Source organism: Capsicum annuum, chromosome 5 (assembly GCF_002878395.1).
Source record: "Capsicum annuum cultivar UCD-10X-F1 chromosome 5, UCD10Xv1.1, whole genome shotgun sequence".
Classification (NCBI taxonomy): domain Eukaryota; kingdom Viridiplantae; phylum Streptophyta; class Magnoliopsida; order Solanales; family Solanaceae; genus Capsicum; species Capsicum annuum.
The window spans coordinates 168,410,420-168,435,231 of NC_061115.1; the positions used below are offsets into that span (position 1 = coordinate 168,410,420).

Sequence of the window (24,812 nt, forward strand, 5' to 3'; positions counted from 1 at the left end):
AACTTTATACAATATTCAGACATTCACAAAGTATAATTCCACTAAATACAAAACTGCCTCATGTATGTAAATTGGATTGGAGAATATATATTTTCAGTCCACCCTATCAAGCTATTCTCATCGAAATTATATGATGAAAAACATGGCTAAGAGGCTCTACTTCGAGATTTGAAGCCAGTGTTTAAATAAGGTCATTTAGTATAACTAGCCACCAAACATAAGTCACACCCTCTCCTTTCTTTTTTTTTTTTTGGGGGGGGGGGGGGGGGTAAGTGCCATTAAGCAAGCAAGTCTTGTATGGTGTTGCAACTCAGGCAACATATAGAAAAGATCAACTGACGAACCAAGTTCATTCACGAGAAAATAAAATATAACATACTAATATAAGCTTGATAATCCTAGTAAACGTATGAGGAAATGACAAACTGCATTGGACTCATCAGAGGAACATTCTTCTTAAGACTTACATCAGTATGAAACATTTTCGCTAATTGATAAAATGCTTTTGGTTGACCAGCATCAAATGCATTTATAAAATATTTGGATGCTATTTTCGCATCCCTGTTCACCCCAATTCCTTTAAGGTACATTACTTCGAGGTTGTACAATCCACCAGCCTCTCCATTGTTTGCAGCCTTCTCAAAATACTCTTTTGCCTGCAACAGAAAACAACCAATATGTTAACTGAATCCTAGACAACTTATTCAATAGAGGCTATAGCAAGAATCTAACTAATAAAGCTTAAACATAAAAGAGTAATCCCCTTATAAAAAGGTAGAGAAAAAAATAAGTAATAAAAAATGCGATAGATATGAGCAGCAAGTACTTGAAAATGAACAAACTAGTGAACTAAGAATTTTACCTTGTCCAAAAACAATAATGAAAGAATAGAATTTTACCTTGGTGTAGTTCTTTTCCACTCCATATCCTTTGACATAAAGATAGCCCAAACCATTGTAAGCAGAATAAAGTTGTTGCCTGGATGCAAGAGTAAGCCACTCTAATGCCTTGGTAAAATTCCTTTCAGCTCTAGCTCCTCTTGCATATATTTCCCCAAGAAGTTCCATAGATCTCGGCTCCCCCTTCTCCACTGCCTTCAGAAATCATGATAATGCTTTGGTGTGATCACGTCGTACTCCCCTTAATCCAAAGTAGTAGAATGTCCTAATTTTATATATTGCACCAGTGTTTTTTTTTCGTGCATGGTATTCCAAAATCTAGACCTAGATTAAAGTTAAGACGAGAATCCATTACCAAATTTATACTATATAGATTAAGCAGTAGCAACTATAAAACAAGAAATTCAAAGATTTGACTTGTACTATACTGAAAAAAATCAACAATCAAACTGGAATAGAGATTGTAAAAGAAGTTAAATTCATAAAAACCAACATGCAATCAAACAAGAATCGAAAATTATCCTGATTTGGTAAAGTTGAAATAAAAAAATTCAAAAATTAATGAAGAAAATCAGAAAGTTCTGCTTGAAACCTTACAAATTGGTAACCTCTAAGTACCCGTTTGCTTGATTTTTGGCGTGGAAAAAAGGTTTCAATTATGGAGAAAAAATAGATTTGTGATGAGAGCAAAATATAGGAAAGCAATCGCAAAAACGTGTTTTCTGGATGTATAATGGGTAAAAATAATTAATTACTTTGAAATTTATGTAATTATTTTATCAGATTAGGATTTAATGTAATTAGTTAAAGTTATCTTATGTATATATATAAATTTTAATTATAAATATAAGGTGTGAAATTAATTGTTATAGTCTTATTTTTGATAGAAGTATCCTCGTTTTAAACCAAACACCGAGGTATTAGAATACTAGTGATCTCATTGTAAATATAGAAGGTGATATTGAGCAATATCCTGATTTTGAACCAAACGACCATTGAAAGTATAGAAGGTGAATATCCTGATTTTGAACCACGGTATTAAAATACCAATGACAGGTAAAATAGTAAATAAACATTTATTTATTTATTATTTATTATTTAGTTTTTATTAAATTAAGCTGAGTTCTTCATGTCTGCCCTGTGTCTCTCACTTCTATATTGCACTCTTTAATCTTGTAAGTAACATAAGCAGCAAAGTATATTTTTCTTCCATAGAACTCCAAAAGGAATTTACCCAAACTGTTGATTCTTGGATGCTGCTGCCGTAGATCCCTTTGTTTCTTAATTTGGGTATTCCTTTTTATCTCTCTGCTTTATGGTTTTATGCTTTTTTTTTTTTATAACCGTTGTGGCCGAACCAGCTTTCATGCACCTCGACTAAATCCTCGGGATTTATACATTTTTCCGGTGCAAATATATAGATGTTTCCCCTGCCGTGTGTTGGAATGCATGTGGATCGGGTTAATTGTCTGAACAAGTTGTTATAGATTTATTTATATGAATGGTTTAAATCTGTGTGATGGGGTTCTTGTAAAAGATTGAATTTACTGATTTGAGGCATTTTTTAATTTGATTTTGGGTCATTTTTTGTACTTTCTGAAATCAAGATTCCGAGTATTTTGGTACTTGCTGATAAATCTTAAGCTCTAAATATTTGATTTTTTTTACCTGTACTTTTTCTGCCAATGCTTTCGTTTGCTTGTTCTTCTTTTATCGTACTTTATGTTTCGTTTTCATCAAGGTGAATTTTCCTTGTGATTCAGCCATTTTCTTTTAATTTGGAAAAATTGGTTGTACTTTGAATGCATGTGTACATTGCCTGTTGGAAAATTAGGGTTTTCTTTTCGATTTAGGTTTCAATAAAAGTAGGTGGTTATTAATGAGATCTTGAGTTTGCAGTCACTTAATTGCTGTGTTGCTCAAACTCTTCGAAAATGTCGCCGGGCGCGTGTGGATTCTCGAAAAAAAGTGCTTTTTTTTACGGTCCAATGTAGATGCGGCAACATTTTTGGAAAGTCCGAGCAATGTAGCTTAATTGGGTTGTTTTTTATGTTGTGAATTTATGTAACCGAACACAACTAGTTTGTGACTAACGAATAGTTTGTGTTCTTCTGCTTTGTATTTTAGGTTCTTGAGTATTGTGTGTGCAGCAGTGTGACTAGTAACGATAAAAACAACGGCAGATATAGTGGAACATAGTTATTCTTTCGGAAACTATGGAAAATCTGTTCTTTCATTGGTTGCCATCTGACCTAGTTCTTTTCTTCCAACATCTGAACTAGTTGTCGAACTAACAAAATATTCACCTAGTCAGTTTCATGGACCAAGTAAATGTAGAACTATTAGTATGTCCTCACACGGATTAGTTGCATACACCAAATGCAACCTAGCATATCTAGAATTATTGATTTTATCCTCTCCTAGTTTTGTTGTAGGAGGGGCATGCTTTTGAGGACCTCGATTCATATGACCCTAGCTTGCTGATAGGTTTAGGTAAGTCTAATTTATTGTTGACTATTCCCCGGCATGCATACAACTTATTTTTGTGTCGTATCAGGGCTTTACGTCTGACAGTTACTTTTCTTACTATTTTGTCGAAAAAGGAGTTATAGATTAGTAGTCTTGAGCAAAAAGTATGGATAGAGATGGGAACCCAAAATAGCTAAGCTAGCACATTGATACCTTGTCTTGTGTGGTTGTTGAATGTAAGTCCTGTCAAGCCACTATAATCAAACAAGTATAGCCACTTTGGATATTTTATCAAACTAGAAAGACACTTTTATTTGGGGATGCAACTTGTCCACTTACATTTGTTGTGTAAGAGTGCTTTAACTTCGAATAGCCTGTGGGTTTTCAGTTGTGTCAGTGATACTTTCTTACTTCCAAGATTTTCGAGAAACTGAATGCATGTAAAATGATTCAACTATTTATTCAAAAATCCAATTTTATAAGCTATGTGAAAAGGAAAGAGTTTACCAATTGCATAACAACTCTTTATTGTTGGTATTGCGTGGAACACGTCTTGCGAACAATCATAATATGACCCTTCATCTAATATAAATATCAATATGTAGATCTCACCTCCCTTTTGCCTTTCCCCTTACCATGACTGTCATGGATTGCATATCCATGTAAGTTGCCCGAACTCTTCATTTTCGGTGTTGCACCTGTGTTACACACAATCTGGGTGTGGGTGTGTGATCCATACTAGATTTGGTCAACTGATTTTGGGTACTTTGACCAAAATTGATGGAGAAATGGACTGATACAGTGATCTTTGTAATCTAAATAAACATAGGTGAAATTGAAGAAAATGGAATAGTTTGTTAATAGAAATTTCTATGTTAGTTTCCTTTTCCTTTTTCTTGTATCTCCTAGGATTCTCCTCATGATCAATATTTTCTCCTCAAACAACAACATACCTAGTGAAATCCCACAAAGTGGGGTCAAAATTTAGACATAGGCTTGTAAGTTTTCACAATATGTCTTATAATTTAAAAATATGCTTAACACCTAGCTAATCCCTTAAATTTGTCAAAATATATCATTTAGACACTCAAATTAGGTCTTGTTTCAATTGAACACAAACTCTTAGTAAAATGTTTTTAGTCACTTTCCATTCAAATTTTGAAACTTCTGTGCATTTTTTCATTTGTCTATTAGATAAGTAAGTTAACCAGATAAAATATTTCATCTCCTTTAATTATACACATCAAGCTCAAGAAATGTCTGGGTTTTACAGCTTGTTGAGGCAAATGCATATAAATAAAGAAAATGACATATTTTATGTGGTTAACTTAATTCCCTATTAGACGACCGAGAACACAAAAAGAATTCCAAAATTTGAATGGAAAGTGTTTAATTGGAACACTTATTAGGAGTTGGGGTATTCAATTCAAACATGGCTTAGTTCGAGTGTCTAAATGAAGTTTTCGACAAGTTTTAGGGCTCGGTTGTATATTTAGTTTTTAGTCATATAACTCGATTTTTAATTATTTGAATTACCTGAATATCTGAATCTTAAAACTTAGATGATGAAATATTTGACCTCTAGATTTGCACTCGTATTAGACAGCTGGACTTGATTTCGTGCAACTTGGATGTCCAGAGATTCGAGCGGATCTTTAAATAATGTCCGTGTTCTTGAATTGAAATATTCTATCATTCATATATTTCTTCTTTGAGTATATCACTCAAAGAGTTAATTGGTGTAAAAGTGTACTCTTTTTCAAACTCACTTCTACATCGCCACAATCTAAACGTTAAATATAAATATGTCTCATCCTTCTTTTCAACTTATATTGAACATTGTCTTCTATTTACTTTCCATGTGGACTATATTGAACCTGACTTGTGTTTCACTAGAATGAAGAAACTTCACAAAACCAAGTGTTGTCGGAAAATCATACTCCCTCCCTCCCATTTTATGTGTCGCCATTTGACCGGGCACGGAGTTTAAGAAATAAGTAAAGACTTGATGTTTTTAACCAAATTGTCCTTCATTAAAACAATGTACTATTATTATTTTTAATTAAGTGGGCCCTTATAAGTGGGACCAATAAGGATAAAAGTGTAATTGTGTCTGTAAATTGTTACCAAATAAGGAAAGGTGACATTCTTTTTGGGACGGACAAAAAAGGAAATGATGACACATAAAATGGGACGAAGGGAGTGTTTCATAATTTCTTAATCTCAAGGTCTTTGATAATTAGAATATTAAACATTTACAATTTTGATTCCGAGAAAGTGCTAATGGGGTTGTAAGAGGCATACTTCATGTTAAGTAATAATGTTTCCTAAGGAAATCTCAATAAAATTACAACAACAACAACATACCCAGTGTATTCCCACAAAGTGGGGTCTGGGGCTAAAGTGTACCCAGTCCATACCGCTACCTTAAACGAAATAGAGAGGTTGTTTCCGATAGACCCCCGACTCAGGACAGATAACAATATAATCAACAAAAAACATATAAGCAAACAACAAAAAGGGATATCACATGGCTAGATAATAAAGGAAACAAGACACCCACAAGGTTAAATACTACAAAATAGCTATTTGAAATCATAGACATCACCAAAACGCTAAGAACAAGAGGCTACAAGAAACTACATGCACAAACACAAACAAAATACTCTTCCCTATTATTACGGGTGTACTCCAACCTACTAACCCTTTATCCTAATCCGCGTCCTCCATACCTTCTTATCAAGGGTCATGTTCTCTGAAAGTTGTAATTGCTCCATGTCATGCCTAATCACCTCCCTCCAGTTTTTCTTTGGCCTACCTCTACCTCGCCTAAAACCATCCATAAACAACCTCTCACACCTCCGTACTGGAGCATCCATGCCCCTCTTAATCACATGTCCGAACTATCGCAGCCACTTTTCGCATTTTGTCCTCCACTGAACCCACTCTCACCTTCTCCTGAATATTCTCATTTTTAACCTTATCCCTCCTGGTAAGTCCACAGCTCCATCGCAACATCTTCATCTCCGCCACCTTCAACTCTTAGATGTGGGAGTTCTTAACTGGCCAATACTCTGCATCATACAACATAGCCGGTCGGACTACCACTTCGTAGAACTTACCCTTTAAGCTTAGGAAATCTAAATAAAATTAGTAGTCTAAAATCAAATTTTAATAAAAAGCCATAAGTATATATATAAACAATCAAAAATAATTTAGTATAACTTTTTATTTTTTCTTACTTGTTTTTCATGTTATGCTATGAACCACTATGAACCTTTAACTTCACTTAGTATTTTATTTATAATATTATTAATTTTAAGAAGATGTTAGCCATGTGTTTGCATTATATTGCCTTGAATATTGTTGTAAAAGTGTTATTTATTAGTATGAAGCTTCGAGTAGTTTAATTCAAAGTTTTAAAATATTTCTATTAAAAAACAACATACCCAAAATATTCCCACCAAGTGGGATCCGGGAAGGGTAAGTGTATGCCATCCATACCACTACCTCAGGGTGAGATAGAGAAGCTATTTTCAATAGTCCTCCGGCTCAAAACAAAATATTTGTATTAAAAAGTAGGTAGTTTTTTTTTCTTTGTTTTTTAAACTTAAATTTTGTACATTCTTTTTACAATCTTCAATGCTGTCTAAGGCAAGATATAATTATAAAATTCACTAGTAAAAATTTTGGGGCCGAAAACAAAGACTTTGCTGGCCTCACTTTTGAGCCATCCCTGATGTTTTGTAGTGTGGACTTGAGGTTTGTTCAGAAGCTGTCCTTAATGAACTTCGTTTTTGACATTATTGTAAGGAAAAATTCTTGATAGATTATCCACTTTGTGAGAGTGGCATCTCCTAGGAAATTGATTCTTAATTCTTGTACTCATTTTGCTTCCGCTGGATGCCATTGATGCATTAATTAATTAAGAACAACTTTAGACTCTAGATTTAAAAGTGGTTTTTTATGTTCGCTGTTGAAACCAAAACTATGGCTTACAATGAACAAAGCTCAGGTTCAAATGGGTAATGAACTTATCTGCTTAAGATTTATGACCAACAAAAAACTCCTAAAACAGCTGTTTTAGCCACTTTTTAAGATTGAAGCAAAAACTTCTATCTCTGAGTGTCAAGTAGTCCTAGTGTTGGGTGGTTCTTGTACACCAATATGATCAATTAGTTAGACCAACATTCCAATGTGAACTGGCTGTGATTTATTTGCAGTCATGATGACTTAGGAAGTGTTTTGTTTGGGAATATTTCATCTCAACTTTCTCACTTGTTCAACATAAATACAATTCTTAAATTTCTGATAAGAAATAGTATTCCTAACTAGCGGTTCAAACTATTTCCTTTGCTGTTTTATGAATGGCTTCATTCCCCATAACATCAACTTCCTTTCGAGGTTGTCAAGATCTCCTGTAATTCATTTAGTTGAGAAGTTTCAAAATTTAATTTTTCTTGCTACAGATATCATATGTGGCCTCTCGTATCCTATCTGATTGGTTGGGGAACTTGATAAGATATTGCCTTCTATATATTTACTTTGACTCATCTTCTTGTAGAACTTTCAGTTATTAATAATATTTGGTGTTATTGGTCTGCCATTTGTTTTATCTTGTACTTGTTAGGTGATATAAGGCGCTTAGAAGATACTTGTATTTTGAATGCCCATAGGAGTTAAATTAGATATTCTTTTGAAAGGATTTTTGTGTAGTATGTCTATGTGTAATAATTTAGAATCCACGGCCCCTCACATGTTCAATTGGATCTTCTTGTTTGCAAATTTGCTCCTTATATCGGATGGACACATATGGATATAAAGAAGTTTTCAATTACTACCAGACTGGCATTTTTAATTTGATAGATGATAGCTATCTGTTATCAATTCATGTAAACTTTTGATGACCTTTTGTAGAGAACTCGCTTTCAACCTTTATTTTACCAATTCAAACAGGGATTCTTGTCTTTGTAGAAAGTAACATAAGTTAGCCTTTTTAGATATTCGAGAAATAATGGAGAAAAATGTTATTGAATTGTTGTATGTTTACATAATTACATCCAATCCCTATTTATAGACACAACATTATAATTCTTTTCTAAGTAGGATTTTATATACAATTTCTATTCCTACTCATATTCTAACCCTCCCCCTCAAACTGGTGCATACAAATCATATGTACCTAGCTTGTTACAAATGTAATTAATACGAGGACCGGTGAGGGACTTCGTGAAGATATCAGCAAGTTGATCACTCGACTTCACAAACTTTGTAACAATATCTCCTGATAATAATTTTTCTCTGACAAAGTGACAATTAATTTCTATGTGTTTAGTCCTCTTATGAAACACCAGATTTGATGCGATATGAAGGGCTGCTTGATTATCACACACAAGTTCCATCTTACCGGTTTCTGCAAATTTTAGTTCTCTCAACAGTTGTTTGATTTAAAGTGGCTCACAGGTTGGTACAACCATTGCTCGATATCCTGCTTCCATTGCTCGATATCCTGCTTCTACACTAGATCGAGCTACCACACTCTGTTTCTTACTTTTCCAGGACACCATATTACCTCCTACTAAAACATAATATCCAGATGTAGAGCATGTATCAGAGGGTGATCCTGCCCAATCAGCATCTGTATATCCAGTGATATGCTCATGACCTCGATCTTCGAAGAGTAGTCCTTTACTTGGAGCTGACTTTATATATTATAGAATACGAACAACCGCATCCCAATGACTATCACAGGGGAAGTCATAAACTGACTTACAACACTTACAGTAAAGGATATGTCAGTTCTAGTCACTGTGAGATAATTCAACTTTCCAACCAACCGCCTATACCTTTCAGGATCACTGAGTGACTCCCCCTGTCCAGGTAGAAGTTTAGCATTTGGATCCATAGGAGTGTCAATGTGTCTACATCCCATCATTCCTGTCTCCTCAAAAATGTCTAAGGCATACTTGCGTTGAGAAATAATAATACTTGATCTGGACTGAGCAACCTCAATACCTAGAAAATATTTCAGTCTGTCGAGGTCTTTAGTCTGAAAATGATGAAAGAGATGTTGCTTCAACTTAGTGATACCATCTTGATCATTGCCGATGATAACGATATCATTAACATAAACCACCAAATGAATACACAGATTTGGTTCAAAATGTTGATAGAACACTGAGTGATCAGCTCCACTACGAATCACGCCAAACTGCTGAATTACTGTGCTAAACTTTCCAAACCAAGCTCGAGGAGTCTGTTTCAGACCATAGAGTAACCTGCGCAATCAACATACAGGGCTACTAGACTCCCTCTGAGCAACAAAACCAGGTGGTTGCTCTATATAGACTTCTTCCTCAAGATCACTGTGCAGAAAAGCATTCTTAATGTCCAACTGATAAAGAGGCCAGTGACGAACAACAACAATAGATAAGAAAAGACGGACAAATGCTATTTTAGCCACGAGAGAGAAAGTGTCACTATAATCAAGCCCAAATATCTGTGTATACCCTTTGGCAACAAGGTGAGCCTTCAGTCGATCAACCTGACCATCTGAACCAACTTTGACCGTATAAATCCAACGGCAACCAACCGCAGATTTACCTGCAAGAAGGGAAACAAGCTTCCAAGTGCCACTCGTATGTAAAACAAACATTTCATCAATCATAGCCCGTTTCCATCCTGAATAGGAAAGTGCTTCACCTGTAGTCTTAGGGATGGGAATAGAGGACAAAGATGATACAAAAGCATAATGGGGGATGACAGTCGATGATAACTCAAGAATGTATAATGTGGGTTAGTATTATGAGTGGATCTTATACCTTTTTTAAGTGCAACTGATTGGCTAGGAGGAGGTAGGTCCGCTGTAGGGGAAGCATCAGGCGCATGACATGAATCATCTGGGACTAATGCTAATGCTGAACGCGCGCGACGGTGATAAGTCAAAAGTGGTGGCACTACAGCTGGAGATGGAGAAGTAACTGTAGATTTTTCAAAGATTGGTGTGGGTAAGACTGGAGGTATGGGTAAAACCTTAGAGATATCAAGATAAGAGATATCAAGATAAGCAGAAGATGTATAGTAAGGTTGAGATTCAAAGAATGTGATATCGGCGGACTTAAGGTAGCGACCCAGATCAGGTGAATAGCAGCGATACCCTTTTTGAACTCGAGAGTAACCAAGGAAGACACATTTGAGAGCATGAGGGGCTAATTTATCTTTTCCTGGGGCTAAGTTATGAACAAAACAAGTGCTCCCGAAAACACGAGGTGGGATAGAGTAGAGATGTGATTGAGGAAATAGTATGGAATGGGGAACCTGATTCTGAATCGAAGATGATGGCATTCTATTAATGAGATAGCAAGATGTGAGGACTGCATCGCCCCAAAAACGCAGCGGAACATTGGATTTAATGAGAAGAGTGTGAGCTGTCTCAATTAAATATCTATTTTTCCTTTCTGCTATACCGTTCTGCTGAGGGGGTGTATGGACATGATGTCTGGTGAATAATTCCTTGGTGAGTCATAAACTCCTGAAACTGGGAGGATAGGTATTCTAAGACATTATCACTACGAAAAGTATGAATGAAAACACCAAACTGATTTTGTATTTCGGCACAAAAACTTTTGAATATAGGAAATAACTCAAAACGATCTTTCATTAGGAAAACCCAAGTGCACCGTGAAAAATCATCAATGAAACTAACAAAGTAATGAAATCCTAAGGGTGAACTAACCCTACTAGGACCCCAAATATCAGAATGAACTAATGAGAAAATAGACTCTGAACGACTCTCAAATACTACGTGAAAATGTAGCACGGGTATGTTTTCCAAGTTGACAGTACTCACAATCTAATGTGGATAAACTAGACAAACTGGGCACCATTTTCCGAGCTTGGATAGACTAGGATGTCCCAAACATTTGTGAATAAGTTCTGGTGGGTCTGTGACGGAGCATGATGTGAAGGAATTTGAAGAGGTAAGATGGTAAAGGCCTTATGATTCATGTCCTGTGCCAATCGTCTGTCCCGTACTGCGGTCCTGCATTACAAAAGAATCATAATAAAAAGTTATCCTACAATGAAGGACACGTGTCAAAATACTAACGGATGGAAGATTAAAAGGACAACCAGGAACATAAAGAACAGAGTCTAGAGTAACAGTAGATAGGGGTTTGGCTTGTCCAACTCTTTCTGGTTTTGTTCGAATCCCATTGGCTAAACAGAAGTGACTTGTTACCAGAAATATGATCAGAAGCACTTGAGTCCATAACCCATGATCCAAAGGTTTGAAATTGTGCAGTTGAGACTATTGATAAAGATGTTTGCTTACTTGCTCGATACTGAAGGTACTCATGATATTTCTTATTAGATAAATACACTCGTTGATCACCTGAGGTGTTAGACTGAGCAACATGAATATTTTTAGATGGTAGATCACGCAAAGAATAACATATCCCACTAGTATGTCCAAGCCTATTACAATAACTACACTTAGGTCGAGAATAGCATACATCACGAGTATGTTCAAGCCTTTTACAATAAGTAGATCGAGATCTTCCAAATCGGCCTCCCCCTCGTCGATTCTTCATGGACTGTGACATTTGATTGTCTGATCTCCTCATTAAGGGTTTAGATGTAATCATAGGATTAAATAGAGAAAAAAAATAATTCAGTCACCAAAAAATTAGGTCAGTCACCGGAAAATTGTATTTGATTGCCGAAAATAGATCGGAATCAAGAAATAGCTCAGGGGACAGCCTTGGAATGAAGGGGCAACCTCATTGGAAAGAGGAATCTTGCCTGAAAAAAAATAAAGTCTCCAGAATTAGGGTTCTGGCAATCGGAATTGGGAAAAAAGGGAATTGGTCGGATCAGAATAATCTGGGCGACTTCAACAGAAAGAACAACTGAAAAATTTGATCGGGAATTGGCTCACGCGCCTGTGCGTGATACAGATCTTGCCGGTATTTCCGAACTCTGGCAGGCGCATGGCTGGTATTTTTCCGGCGGTTTTGGTCGGGTTTTTGTCGCCTGAGCTTCTCGATCCTCTTGGTGGAGTTGTATTTTTCACACAACCCACTGAATAAAAAATGACACAGATCAGTCACCGGAATTGACATACGGTGACTGAGTTTTCTTTTCAGTTTCTCACCAACTTTGTGATACCATGTGAGAAATAATGGAGAAAAATATTATTGAATTGTTGTGTGTTTACATAATTACATCCAATCCCTATTTATAGACACTACATTATAATTCTTTTCTAAGTAGAATTTTACATACAATTCCTATTCCTACTCATATTCTAACAAGATGTGTGGAACCTTTGGTTAAATAGGATAAAGGTGTTCGTTTTCTCATCTCTGTTTTATTCTAGTCAGGAGTTCTCCTGTCAAATAAATAATTGTGCTTGCTTTCTTTGGACAATTCTGTCCACTGTTCCAGAAATTATATTGTCCGATAAATTGTGTTTGCTTCTTTTGGGCAGTTCTATTCAGATTTTGATTTGGTTGGATGGAGCGAAATCATCTGGACTTTGCGAGCCCTGAAAAAGCCGATCATAATGATATTCATGGTTCTTCAGTCACTAGTTGCGGATATAGTATGAAGAATGAGCCAAAAGATTCGAGAGTCTCTGCCGGCTCTGGTGTCATTGGGACTTCTAATCAGAATCCTAGAGATGTTATTTCTTCAGCAGAAGGAGAAGAACATAACACAGAGGATGAGGATAACAACAGTGAAGATGCTCAAAAACAGTTGGTGCTTTACGATCCTGCTGCAGTTGGTGCTGGCGAAATTGAACTCGTCGCTGATCCTGTTGATTCTCAACCTCGACGAAACTCCTTTCCTAATTATGCATCCAGGATTTTGCCATCTGTAGGGGCATTTACTGTGCAGTGCGCTAACTGCTTTAAATGGAGGCTTATACCTACGAAGGAGAAGTATGAGGAGATAAGAGAACACATTTTGGAACAGCCTTTCTATTGTGAAACAGCTCATGAGTGGCGTGCTGAGCTATCATGTAATGATCCACCTGATCTTACTCAAGATGGAAGTAGGCTCTGGGCAATTGACAAACCTAACATTGCTCAACCCCCTCCTGGGTGGGAACGTCTTTTAAGAATCCGAGGTGAAGGAGGCACTAGGTTTGCTGACGTGTATGTTTCTTGCATTCCTTCATTCCTTTTTCCATTAGTAGGTTTTAAAGTGCATGTATGATTCTTCCTGTTTTAACTAGGATGACACTGCCCAGTTAACATTTTTTGTTCATTACTTACAGGTATTATGTAGCGCCATCTGGAAAGAGACTCCGTTCCATGGTTGAAGTTGAAAAGTAAAATAAAATTTTGAATCCGTATTTTCTTTTCAGTTATCAAAAAAAGAAAAATCTGTATTTTCTTCTCATATCCCTCACGGTTTTGGTGAATGCTTTCTCTTCTTAGGTACTTGCAGGAACACCCTGAGTACGTAGCACAAGGTGTAAGTATGTCCCAGTTTTCATTTCAGATCCCAAGACCTCTGCAGGATAACTATGTTAAGAAGCGGCCTTATCGTCCAGCTCTTGCACATGATGAAATTGAGCCTGGTATGCCAGGACCTTTTGAACCTCTTCATCCTCTATAGACATGGTTCATTAAGCATGCTTAAGTTAAAAACTTGTAGCATTTGTGATGAGTTGATTAAAGCTAGTAATTGCATGAATGTAGTTGATGCTGGAAAAGTAGTAAGTATCGCTGCTGTCCTGTCTCTTCCACTCTCTCGACACTCTACACATTTTTGAATTTAGTGATTCTTTGGTAGTTTTGATTGATGAGACGCGTGGGGATGTGAATGATAAATTGGAGGTTTGAAGGCAAACCTCTGAGTCTCGGGTCCATGATTCACGATTCAGGGTGATTCAGCGGAATGGAGAGATTGATGAGGATGTCTCCCATCGTATTGGGGCTCCCATCGTATTGGGGCAGGATGGATGAAGTGGAGGCTCGTCTCGGGAGTGTTGTGTGATAGGAAGGTGCCACCCAAACTTAAAGGCAAATTCTGCAAAGTGGCAGTCCGTCCGGCCATGCTGGATGGAGTGGTGTGTTGGCCAGTCAAGAATTCCCATATTTAAAAATTAAAGGTGATGGAAATGCGGATGTTGCGTTGAATATGTGGGCTTACTAAGGGTGATAGGGTTAGGAATGAGACCTATCCGGGAGAAGGTGGGAGTGACTTCGGTGGAGGACAAGATACGGAAAGTTCGGTTGAGATAGTTCGGACATGTGATTAGGAGGGCACGGATGCCCCAGTTCGTAGGTGTGAGAGACTAGCTTTAGATGGTTTCAGGCGGGGTAGGGGTAGGCCGAAGAAATACTGGAGAGAGTTGATTAGACATAACATGGAGCAGTTACAGTTTACTGAGGACATGACCCTAGATAGGAAGGTATGGAGGACGCGAATTAGGTTAGACGGCTAGTGAATGTGGGTGGGTGGTAGTCAGTAGTTAGGAGAGCTGTGGGGTAGTCGGGCCGGCAGTCTTAGGGCTAGGTCCATAGGTTGGAGTTGCTAGTAGGAGGGTATGGGGGTTGGGGTGCCTTTGGTTCGTTAGTGTTGGGGTATTACTTTGTGGGTGTCTTATTTGTGTTATTCCATCTTGTTTCATGCTTTATTACGAATTTGTTTACTATTCTTTGTCTTGAGCCGGGGGTCTATCGGAAACAACCTTTCTACTTCTCCGGAGGTAGTGGTATAGATTGCGTACATTTTACCCTCCCCAGACCCTACTATGTGGGAATACACTGGGTTTGTTTGTTGTTGTAGTGATTCTTTGCACTGTGATCAAATGAATGATGATCTGATGTATGTGCTTTTTCTTCTTTGTTGGGACAAAGTGAATGTTGATCTGGTATATTCTAGATGGATGTGATGATACCAGGTTTTCATGGCTGCAGAAATATTCAGAAAGAAAGTTAATAGGTGCTATTCCCCCGCACCCCCACCCCCCACCCCCCACCCCCCACCCACCCACCCAATAAGAAGAGACTTTGCTATAGGTAGACAATGAAAGAATTGCTTTTAAGTTACGAACTGTTCCGCGGGAGTGGAGTCACTGGAAGATTATCTTAGAGATAATGAATTTTCTGAACATAAGCAGTTGAGTGATTGATTTTCCTTCACCGCTTTTTCTATTTAAGTTTGTAAGCATAGATCAGTTTCTAAATTGTGTCACCTTGAGACGGCTGCTTGATATGAAGATCTGTATATATATACCATCACCTTAGTCTAATTATTGCCCAAGCTTAGCAGTATTATTTTATAAAAGGAGGAGAACCGATAATTGGCACTGATTATTTTATTTTATTTTAATTTTTTTTGGGGGGATGGGGGTGTTAAACCTGACCCTAATTGAAACACATTTGTAACTATGACAGTTAATCGCATAGCATGGATTGATCAAGATGGGGATACAGATTTACGGCTTGGTATGCCGGGGGTCCCTCTTTTTGAACCTCTGAACCAATCATTCAAGAAAAAGAGGACTCCGTCGAAACGAATGAGCAATGCTGATGCAGCATGTAAGTCAAGTTAGGAGAGAGTCTTTTTATTTGTATATGATCTGGAGAAATCTCTCTGAATTTCTTTTCCATGTAAGCTGACATTGAGCAAACCGCGCATAGACGTGTACTTATGGAAATGTTACTTGGAAATATGGCTTTGACCAAGCTTTATGTTTTTGATGAACTTGCCTGAAATTTTTGTTGTTTCCAGAATTAGGTAATGTGAAGGAGCTACTCTTCTTAGGCTTAGTTGAAATGTTTCCTTCGGTTAAAATTGTTGAAGTATCTGTTCGTGTCGAAATGTGTATTGTATAAATGTTGCATCACTTACATCTAGGGGTGGCAAATGAGCAGTTTCGACTGAAGTTGAGGGGGGCGGCTCGAGATGGACTGACTCAATAGATGGGGTCAATGTCTAACCCATGGGAATAGCTTGCTTCTTTTTAAGACTAAATGATAGATCAATAACACAACTCGCCCTGTTTGACTCAATTTTTATTATTTTCTTTTAGAGATATTTATGAGTTTTCTTAGCCTAATCTCCACAAACAAGTTTCATAAGAACCACAAAATTGTAAAAATGTAACTTTTAGCATATTAAGTATAATATCTATCTATGCATATAACATGCACTTAATTGGATTGTATTTTTTTTTTTATAGTGCATCAGGCTATCTTTTTTTTTTTTTTTTTTTTTTAATTCAAAATGAATAAAAAAAATGTAACGTAATACTTCATGTCAACGAGACACCATTGCAGGAGTACTCAGTTGTTATACTTCATTCGTTTCAAGCATAATGAAGGTTTTGTAATTTAACAGTAAAACCGTCTAACTTGTTTAAAGACACTGACTTTTTAGCCTTTTAAAAAATAATATTCAGATAATAAAAATACTACGTAATATAATAAAAGTATCAGAAATTATATCTTTTTATATTTTAACATATATAATATTATGTATTCACACAAAAATATCATATAAAATAAACAGTATTAAAAATACATAAACAGTAGTCCTGCAAAATTAAATCAGTAGAAATTTTTTTGTCAAGTTTTGCATGTATTAGATGAATGTAAAACTGAAAAAAGGCATTTGTTAAATCATTTAATTGCTCGCGTAATAATATAATGTTAAATAACTGATATTAAATTTAATATTTGTCTCAAGCAAGAAGTAATACGTAAATACATCTAATGTTGAGGAAATTACAAATATAAGAACCTTAAGGGGTGGTCTTGACCCTTACTTCCCACTTAATAAAATCGTTAAAAAATTACATTTAACTTAAAAAAAATCGTTGGGCAGAGCTTCTTTACTCTTTGGACATAAGTTCTACTTGTATGTGTGTATAAGTTAGTTTTGACTATGAATGAGGCAGAAGTTTGAGATTTTTTAAGGGAAATAGACAGAAATGACTTGTCGGGCTAAACTATTTCCACCAAAATGACCCTTCAATTCTTATTACCATATAGTAGCCATCGGCTCTCGTTTGTTGCTGATTCCTCTTTCTTTCCATTTTTTTTTTTTCACTATTTTTTTCCTTTTATCTTTTAATGTTGTTAATTTTTTCTTTTTTGAAAAAAGTTACTTTTCTGTTTTTTTTTTTTTTTTAAAATCAAATACAATTTTATAGTTCTCCTATTTTTTTTAATTAATCAGAAAAATAATCACGTAAAATATTATGATTTTTTCAAACAAACCAATAGAAGTTTGTAAATATTCTAATTAATACTCCTTTTTATCAATCAAATACAAAAGTGTATTTTTAATTATTATATATAAAATAACATATTTTATACCATGATGATACATATACATATTTTATACATTAATGATACGGTTTCTATTCATATCTTATACAGATATATATTTTATATAATAATGATACAATTTTTTTTCTTTTATACATACATACATACATACACACACACACACACACACATATATATCTTTATTTTTTTGAAAAAATTATTTCCTTAATTGTTTTATTGTGGAACAATAGAATACATATCTACATATATACAATATAATACAATAGTGATATAAATATTTTTATACAACTATAATATATTTTCTATGCACATCATGTACTACACACATCATAGACAAAAAAAATATCATATACTATATCATATTGATACAATCATTATACCATATCGTTACAATCCCTATAACCATATCCTTATACTATATTGATACAACCCCTATATCATATTGATAGCTATTTAGACACATGTTTTATATGATAATTATACAATTTTTATACACATTTTATACATATACATATTTATACAATAATGATACAGTTTTTATACACCTTATATATATAGTTCCTATACACATTTTATACAACAATTATACAATTTTTATACACATTCTATAAAACCTTTAGCTGCAATTATTATTTGGATATGTATTTTAATTTCTATACACATTCTATATAATTTTCTATATATATTTCATACATATATTTTATAGAACAATACAATTTTTTATACGTATATCGTATAAAGATACATTTCTATACAACAAGTATATCATTTTTATATAATTATATTTAATTATTATTTTTAAATAATAAAAAAATAGACTATTTTTTAGTTAAAAAATTTGTAGCTAAAAAATAATAAAACTGAAACAATCTTTTAGAAAAGGGCCAAATGTCGAAGGGTGAAAATGACCAATATGGGCGAATGGGCCAAGGCTGAAAATGGCTCAATATAGCCGAATGACCTATTTCATGGCATTATTTAGGTCGTCCGGCCATAAAATGATAATAGATTTAAACTTGGGCTATTAGTTTTAAAATTGATCATTTAGTGTCTTTTTTCCATATTTTAATAAGTTGCAGAGATTGAAAATAGCGTAAGTTTTGTTGCCTATTGGGCATGACATTTCAATTGTGTTAATTGAGTTACTTTGTAAATTAATCATGATCAAAGTCAGTTTTTTTTTTACATTAATTTAGCAAAAAACATCTTCAATTTAAAAAATGTAAAATATCATTTGTGGATTTAAAAATATGTTTCTTTATAAAGTAGCAGAAAAGATTACGAAGAATCGAATAATATAAATAACTTAGGTCAATGCATCATAACTTATGATCAATTTAACATGATATATAGAATAAATATGACTAGATATCACAGAATTGAGCAACACACGCAAATTTTGTCTATAAATAGAATTTAAGGTGAATTGAATAGGTGCACTGTCTCTTATTTGTTGAAATATTCTAAAATTTTATTTTATAGGCAAAATTATTTTATGCTCGGTAGGCAATAAAAAATTGAGAAAAATACATATGTTAACATATTTAAGTACTTAATTACAAAAAATAGCAACACTTTTCCCTAATTACATTCTATAACATATGTAGCATTATTTTAAGTGGTTCCTATCTTTTTGCTGCTTAAAATTTTTTACTGTGAGAAAATCCCCCTTTTCTCTCCCCCTTCATTATCTTTCCTTGATTTAAATTTTTTTTCCCTATTTTTTCACCATTAACCATCACTCTCTCCTCAATCTTATTGCATTTTGCACGATTCTTGCACGAACTGTGATAAGGATTTGCTTCCCATATTTCAGGTAATTAGGAATCGTATTTTGCATGTGAGCGATTTTTTTTTGCCTACTCTAATTCATCGAAAAGTTAATTTTTAAGGATTTTGTGTTTTAATGGATGAACACACTGCAAAAACACCTATAAACAGTGGTACAAGGAATATGAAATTAGTGTATGATGCACCATCATTTAGTCTTGGGTTAACTCAAGAAGATTTAGTAACTGTTGTTTCAAATCCTTTACAGTTGAGGAAATCTGGTATATCGAAAGAGATTAGGTCGAAGTTTTGTATCGACGAAGTGAAGATGACGGAAATTTTAAAAAGAAAAGGGTTGAAGAAAACTCCTTCTCCAAAGGAACAAAAAACTAAAAAACAACTCGAGAAGAAAAGGAAATCTAAAGAAATTGAAGACAAGATTGAGAAATCTTATGATGAATCTGAAGAAGAAAGTGAGGAAGAGGTATTTTTTTGTTTTTAAATGTATTTTTTTTTTAGTGTTCAAGTAATTATGTATTTTCTGTTATGATGATATTTAGGGATTATGTGAAAATATATTGTTGAAATTAACTACTCATTAATAGTATTTTGGATATATATTTTTTTAGTATAGTTGAATTGTATTTTTAGTATAGTTGAATTGTATTTTTAGTATAATTGAATAATTTTGACATATATATTTTTTTAGTGTAGTTGATATGCATATTGAGTATTTATATTTTTTCAGTGTTTGTTGTATGTTTTACAATGTTAAAATACATATGCATGTTATTTTAGTTCAAATACCATAATAGTCTATTGTTTATATGTATTTTTAGTACATTTGATATGTATTTTTCAGTGTTGGTTGCATTTATGAGTTGATCAAAATACATATGCATTTTAATCATCTGAAATATATATGCATGTTATATGTTTTTTTTTTATTTGATTGAATTTTGTTTACAGATTAAGAAGTGGTAGTTTTACTTTGTATAGGTGATGCGGGATGAAATATTCCTTGTCAGAAAACTTTCAAGATTTGCACTGCACATATACTCGTACAGTGACAATGATATTTATGGAAGCATACGCGCAATTTTAAACAAGGAACAATTTAAAAACTTTTGTGAGAATAACATTTTTGGTTATTTTATGAAGAAGAAGCAGTGTGTAGTGCAAGCACAGTTGTGTAGATGTGTTATGGCGCTTGAGGTGAAGGGTAGTTCTTCTTCTGGGATTATGATATTTGCTAATGGCACCTCTCTTAGTTTTACTCCCATGGAATTTGCTATCATAACCGAATTGAATTGTGTGTCTAATAGGTATGACTTTACTTTTGATGAGGGTGTACCAAATAGGATGATTGAAAAGTATTTCAATGGGGAAGAAATTATACAGAAAAGACAACTATTTTTAGCATTCATGGAGAAAGTATGGGGGGAGAATAATGATGAGGATGCTGAGAAATTTGCAATTCTGTATTTCCTACATTCATTTGTGTTATCTAACATTGACACTGTTGTTATACCCCGTCTTCATTTTGATTTGGTAGATAGTGGTAAATATAAGGATTTTCCATGGGGTTATTTATCTTTTGAAGATCTGGCTAGAAGTTTGAACAACCGACTGAAAGCTAGGGGCAAATTTTATTTGATTCAGGGAATGCCATTGGCTATTCAAATATGGCTATATGAGTGTTGTTCGAATGTCCCACCAAAGATTGCATTGAAGGTTGAGAATCGGATTCTACGATTATTAAATTGGAAGACGATTGCACCTCGTCCACGTTATGAGTTTTTGATGAATGCTATGTTCAAGGACAATGGCAAGGTTTGTTGTGAACAAATATATATGCATTGATATGTACTGTATACATATATTCTATTTCATTTTCAATTCTTTAACATATTATTTAACATATTCGTAGGTTGTATTTAAGAACATAGAGCCAACTGAAATGGAAATGGCAAAGCTTGAAATACCAAAGAAGGATATAACTGAAGATGAACGTTTAGTTGATTCTGACGATAACTTCCAGGATCCACCACCAAAAAAGATCAACGAACGTTCGAAGAAGAAACAGAAGGTGGATTCATCAACCCCAGTAGCGAAGAAACCTGCAGGAAAAACGCAAGTGAATATTGATGACGCGCATACCCAAACGAGGACTCCACCTCATCGTGCTGCCAAGGCTGCTGTAATGAAGACACCAGTATTCAAGCCAATTCCAACACGACAGGCTTCTTCTTCAAAAACAAAGGAAGGAAAGAAAAAAGTTAGGGTTATCTTTCCTTAGGTACAGTCAAAGGCAGATAGTCATGTAGAGGAAGTAGCCGCGTCAAAGTGTGAGAGTCATGTTGAGAAAGAAAAATTTATTTCTAAGAAAGTTTTTGATGCATTCCGCGAAGAGGTAATTTTTTTTGTAAAATGTTTGTTATACATTAAAAAATATGTGTTTAATGAATTTGTATGAATACAGGTTCGTCAAGAGTTTAAAGCAGTTCGTGAAGAATTTACTCGAATTCGTCAATTAGTGAAGAAAAAGTTCAAAAAAATGGTCAAAGCAATTGAACATAGCAAGTTAAAAGTTTTATTATTATATAATATCCACATTATTAAAAAAAATATATGCAGATTATATGAAAAAATATATATGCAGTACATTGCTAAAAATACATATGAAGTTTACACAAAAAATACATATGATTTGATATAAAAAAATACATATGAAATGTATTTTATTTAATACACACATAGAGTTTGTAAAAAATACATATGCAGTATATTACTAAAAATACATATGGAGTTTCTTCAAAAAATGCATATTTGTTTATTTTGAAAAAATACATATGCAATGTATTGCAAAATACATATGCTGTGTGTCAAGAAATATATTTTCCAACAGTATTTTTTTCAGTGGGTTGCTATATACATATCAAGTGAAATCAAATAATAGTAGTTTATTCAAATTATACTTGTAGCAACAACATGAAGATACAGAGGTTGAAGCATAACAGATGGATTATGCTGGTGTTGAAACATCACCACAACAATTCAGTCCTATTGTTGATCAAAATTTGGATGAGAATCAGGATTGTACAAAGGTAAAAAATAATTAAAATATTATTATTCTTTTGAGTGCACAAATGTAATTACTTTTTTGTAGCAGTTATATGTTATTTTATATATATAGTCCTGTATAAATATGTACAACTGGATTTTTATTTTTGAAGTTGGTTTAATTTTTTTGATTGTTTGCAAGGGGTGCACTGATTTGCATCCAGATAAAACAAACATTCAAATTGATTCTCAACATTTAATCCCTGATGAGCTTTTCCAAAGTATAAATTTGGATTATAATCTTTCTGAGAAGATAGTTCATCACGATGATTGAGTATGTATAATGAATTGCACTTCAGTTTTTGTGATGTAAAAATCATAACAATCCATAAGACAATTATATATTTTCTTTTATTTCTATTGCAGATTACTGATGAGAAATTAGATGATACAAATTTGTCTTATTCGCAGTTTACAATCCCAGATGAGTTGTTACCAAGTCTTAATGCATACCGAAGAGAAAGTACCACGAGACATCCATTGGCAACTTCGGAAGAAGAACAAATCGATGAACTTTTTAATGATAAGAAGTCCAAATCTGTTGTTCAAGAGAATTGTCAGGTATGTATTATGAATATATTTAAGGTTATGTGAGTTATTTTGCACATAAAAAATTAAATTTTTTTCCAATTTTGAAGAAAAATAAAAAGAACGTTGGTTCGAGCTCTAAAGCAGATATGCACAGAGAGGTTGATGTTGGTATGGAGGAGCAGATTATGACAACTCCTAAAACACAAGACTTAACCATTGATTAAAAAAGAGATGAAACAGTTTTGTCTGATTCACAAGACACCATCCCTGATGACTTGCTTCCTACTTTGAATGTATACAGTAGCAAAAGCATTATTGTTCATCCCTCTGCTAATCGTGAAATTCAAACTCCTATTGCTAAGTTAAGGATTAGGCGACCATCCAAATTCAAAGAGTCACCTTACACGATAAAATTTGGTTCAGCTGCCGGTAAGTACAATTAGTTATATATTTAGTTTACAATGCAACATGTTATGCAAATACTTTTTAATAATTACGTTTTTGTATTGCGTAACTATATAGAGAGCTCGGAAGGACACATACGTATATTCCCACAGAAACATCCATTTGTTTATCATCCGATTGATGGGATTGTGGATACAAAAATTGTCAACAAGTTTAGGGATTGAATTTCTGAAGACCTTCTCAAAGTTCATGCTAAAAGGTATTTCTATTGAGCAATTTTTTTTTAAAAAATTACATCATCTTCTCATGATTTAACATATACTTATTAACAACAAAAAACAGGAAGGAAAATGCGGATCATTACAAAAGGGGGAAATCAACCATTCCAATGATGTATTTCAGAATTGAGACTGTTGAAGATAAAAACTGGTTCTACACAATAGGATTTTCTGATCAGTCTTGGACCGACTCGGTTAGTATTTTTTTTTAACAATATTTTTTTTTACATTTATAGCAGTAATTAAATTACATATTATGTTAGTAAATACATATGCAGGTGCAAATATGTATTTTTCTATGTAATTTTTTTATTATATAAGAAAGGATGTGATGTACTATAACTTACATATGTATTTTTATATAACATACATATGCTACATTTAGTATACAAATAGTTTGAATTATATTAAATTTTTGTGTTCTTACGTACTGCAGCATATTGATGTTTGCTTCTACTACTTGAGGAAGAAGTCAAAGTATGACCCCAACAGGTCTTACAAATTCAGTACAGTAGATTGCAACTTTATGAACATAATTAGCTCTCTCCATGATGTTTATTCTGCGGATGCTGAAAACCTTATGGCTGGAGGACATGTGACACTTGTTAATGAATACATAAATGGATTTCGTATGCATGCTACTGTGCCATGGCATACAGTGGAAGACATTTATATTTCAGTAAATATAAAGGAAAAACATCATTAAGTGCTAGCAATTTTATCTTTCTCAGAGAGGTGCATTCCTATATGATTCATATGAATCATCTGGACATTATTTGGCTGTTCTTGATGTCATTGAGAAATTAGTTGCGATTATCCCATTGTGTCTTGAACATTGTGATTTCTACGTTAAGAAGGGAATTCATGTTGAAAACCATCCAAGATACAAAGACAAAGACTCCTCAGATATGTTTGATGTGTTATTTCAAGAGAATTTTCCTCAACAACCGAGCAAAAGCTTGTAAGTTATTTAATTTACATATAACAAAAATCTATTTTTTAAAAATATATATTTAAGAACATAT

The 24,812-nt window shown here is 34.1% G+C and overlaps 1 protein-coding gene across 5 annotated transcripts; it reads left to right on the forward strand.

Moving 5' to 3' along the window:
* Positions 1-1,755: 1,755 nt before the first annotated feature.
* Positions 1,756-16,091, forward strand: LOC107870600 (methyl-CpG-binding domain-containing protein 2). 5 transcript variants are annotated; one of them, XM_047413249.1, is made up of 6 exons: positions 1,756-1,955; positions 3,335-3,392; positions 12,859-13,528; positions 13,651-13,704; positions 13,814-13,956; positions 15,782-16,091. In XM_047413249.1, the coding sequence occupies exons 3-6, from the start codon at positions 12,885-12,887 to the stop codon at positions 15,937-15,939; spliced, it is 999 nt and encodes a 332-aa protein (XP_047269205.1). In that variant the 5' UTR covers positions 1,756-1,955; positions 3,335-3,392; positions 12,859-12,884; the 3' UTR covers positions 15,940-16,091. The 5 variants fall into 5 exon arrangements, with proteins under 5 accessions (XP_047269205.1, XP_016572664.1, XP_016572663.1 ...); XM_047413248.1 differs by lacking the exon at positions 1,756-1,955 and adding an exon at positions 2,015-2,189; XM_047413247.1 differs by lacking the exon at positions 1,756-1,955 and adding an exon at positions 2,016-2,189 and having other exon boundaries at positions 3,324-3,392.
* Positions 16,092-24,812: the final 8,721 nt, after the last annotated feature.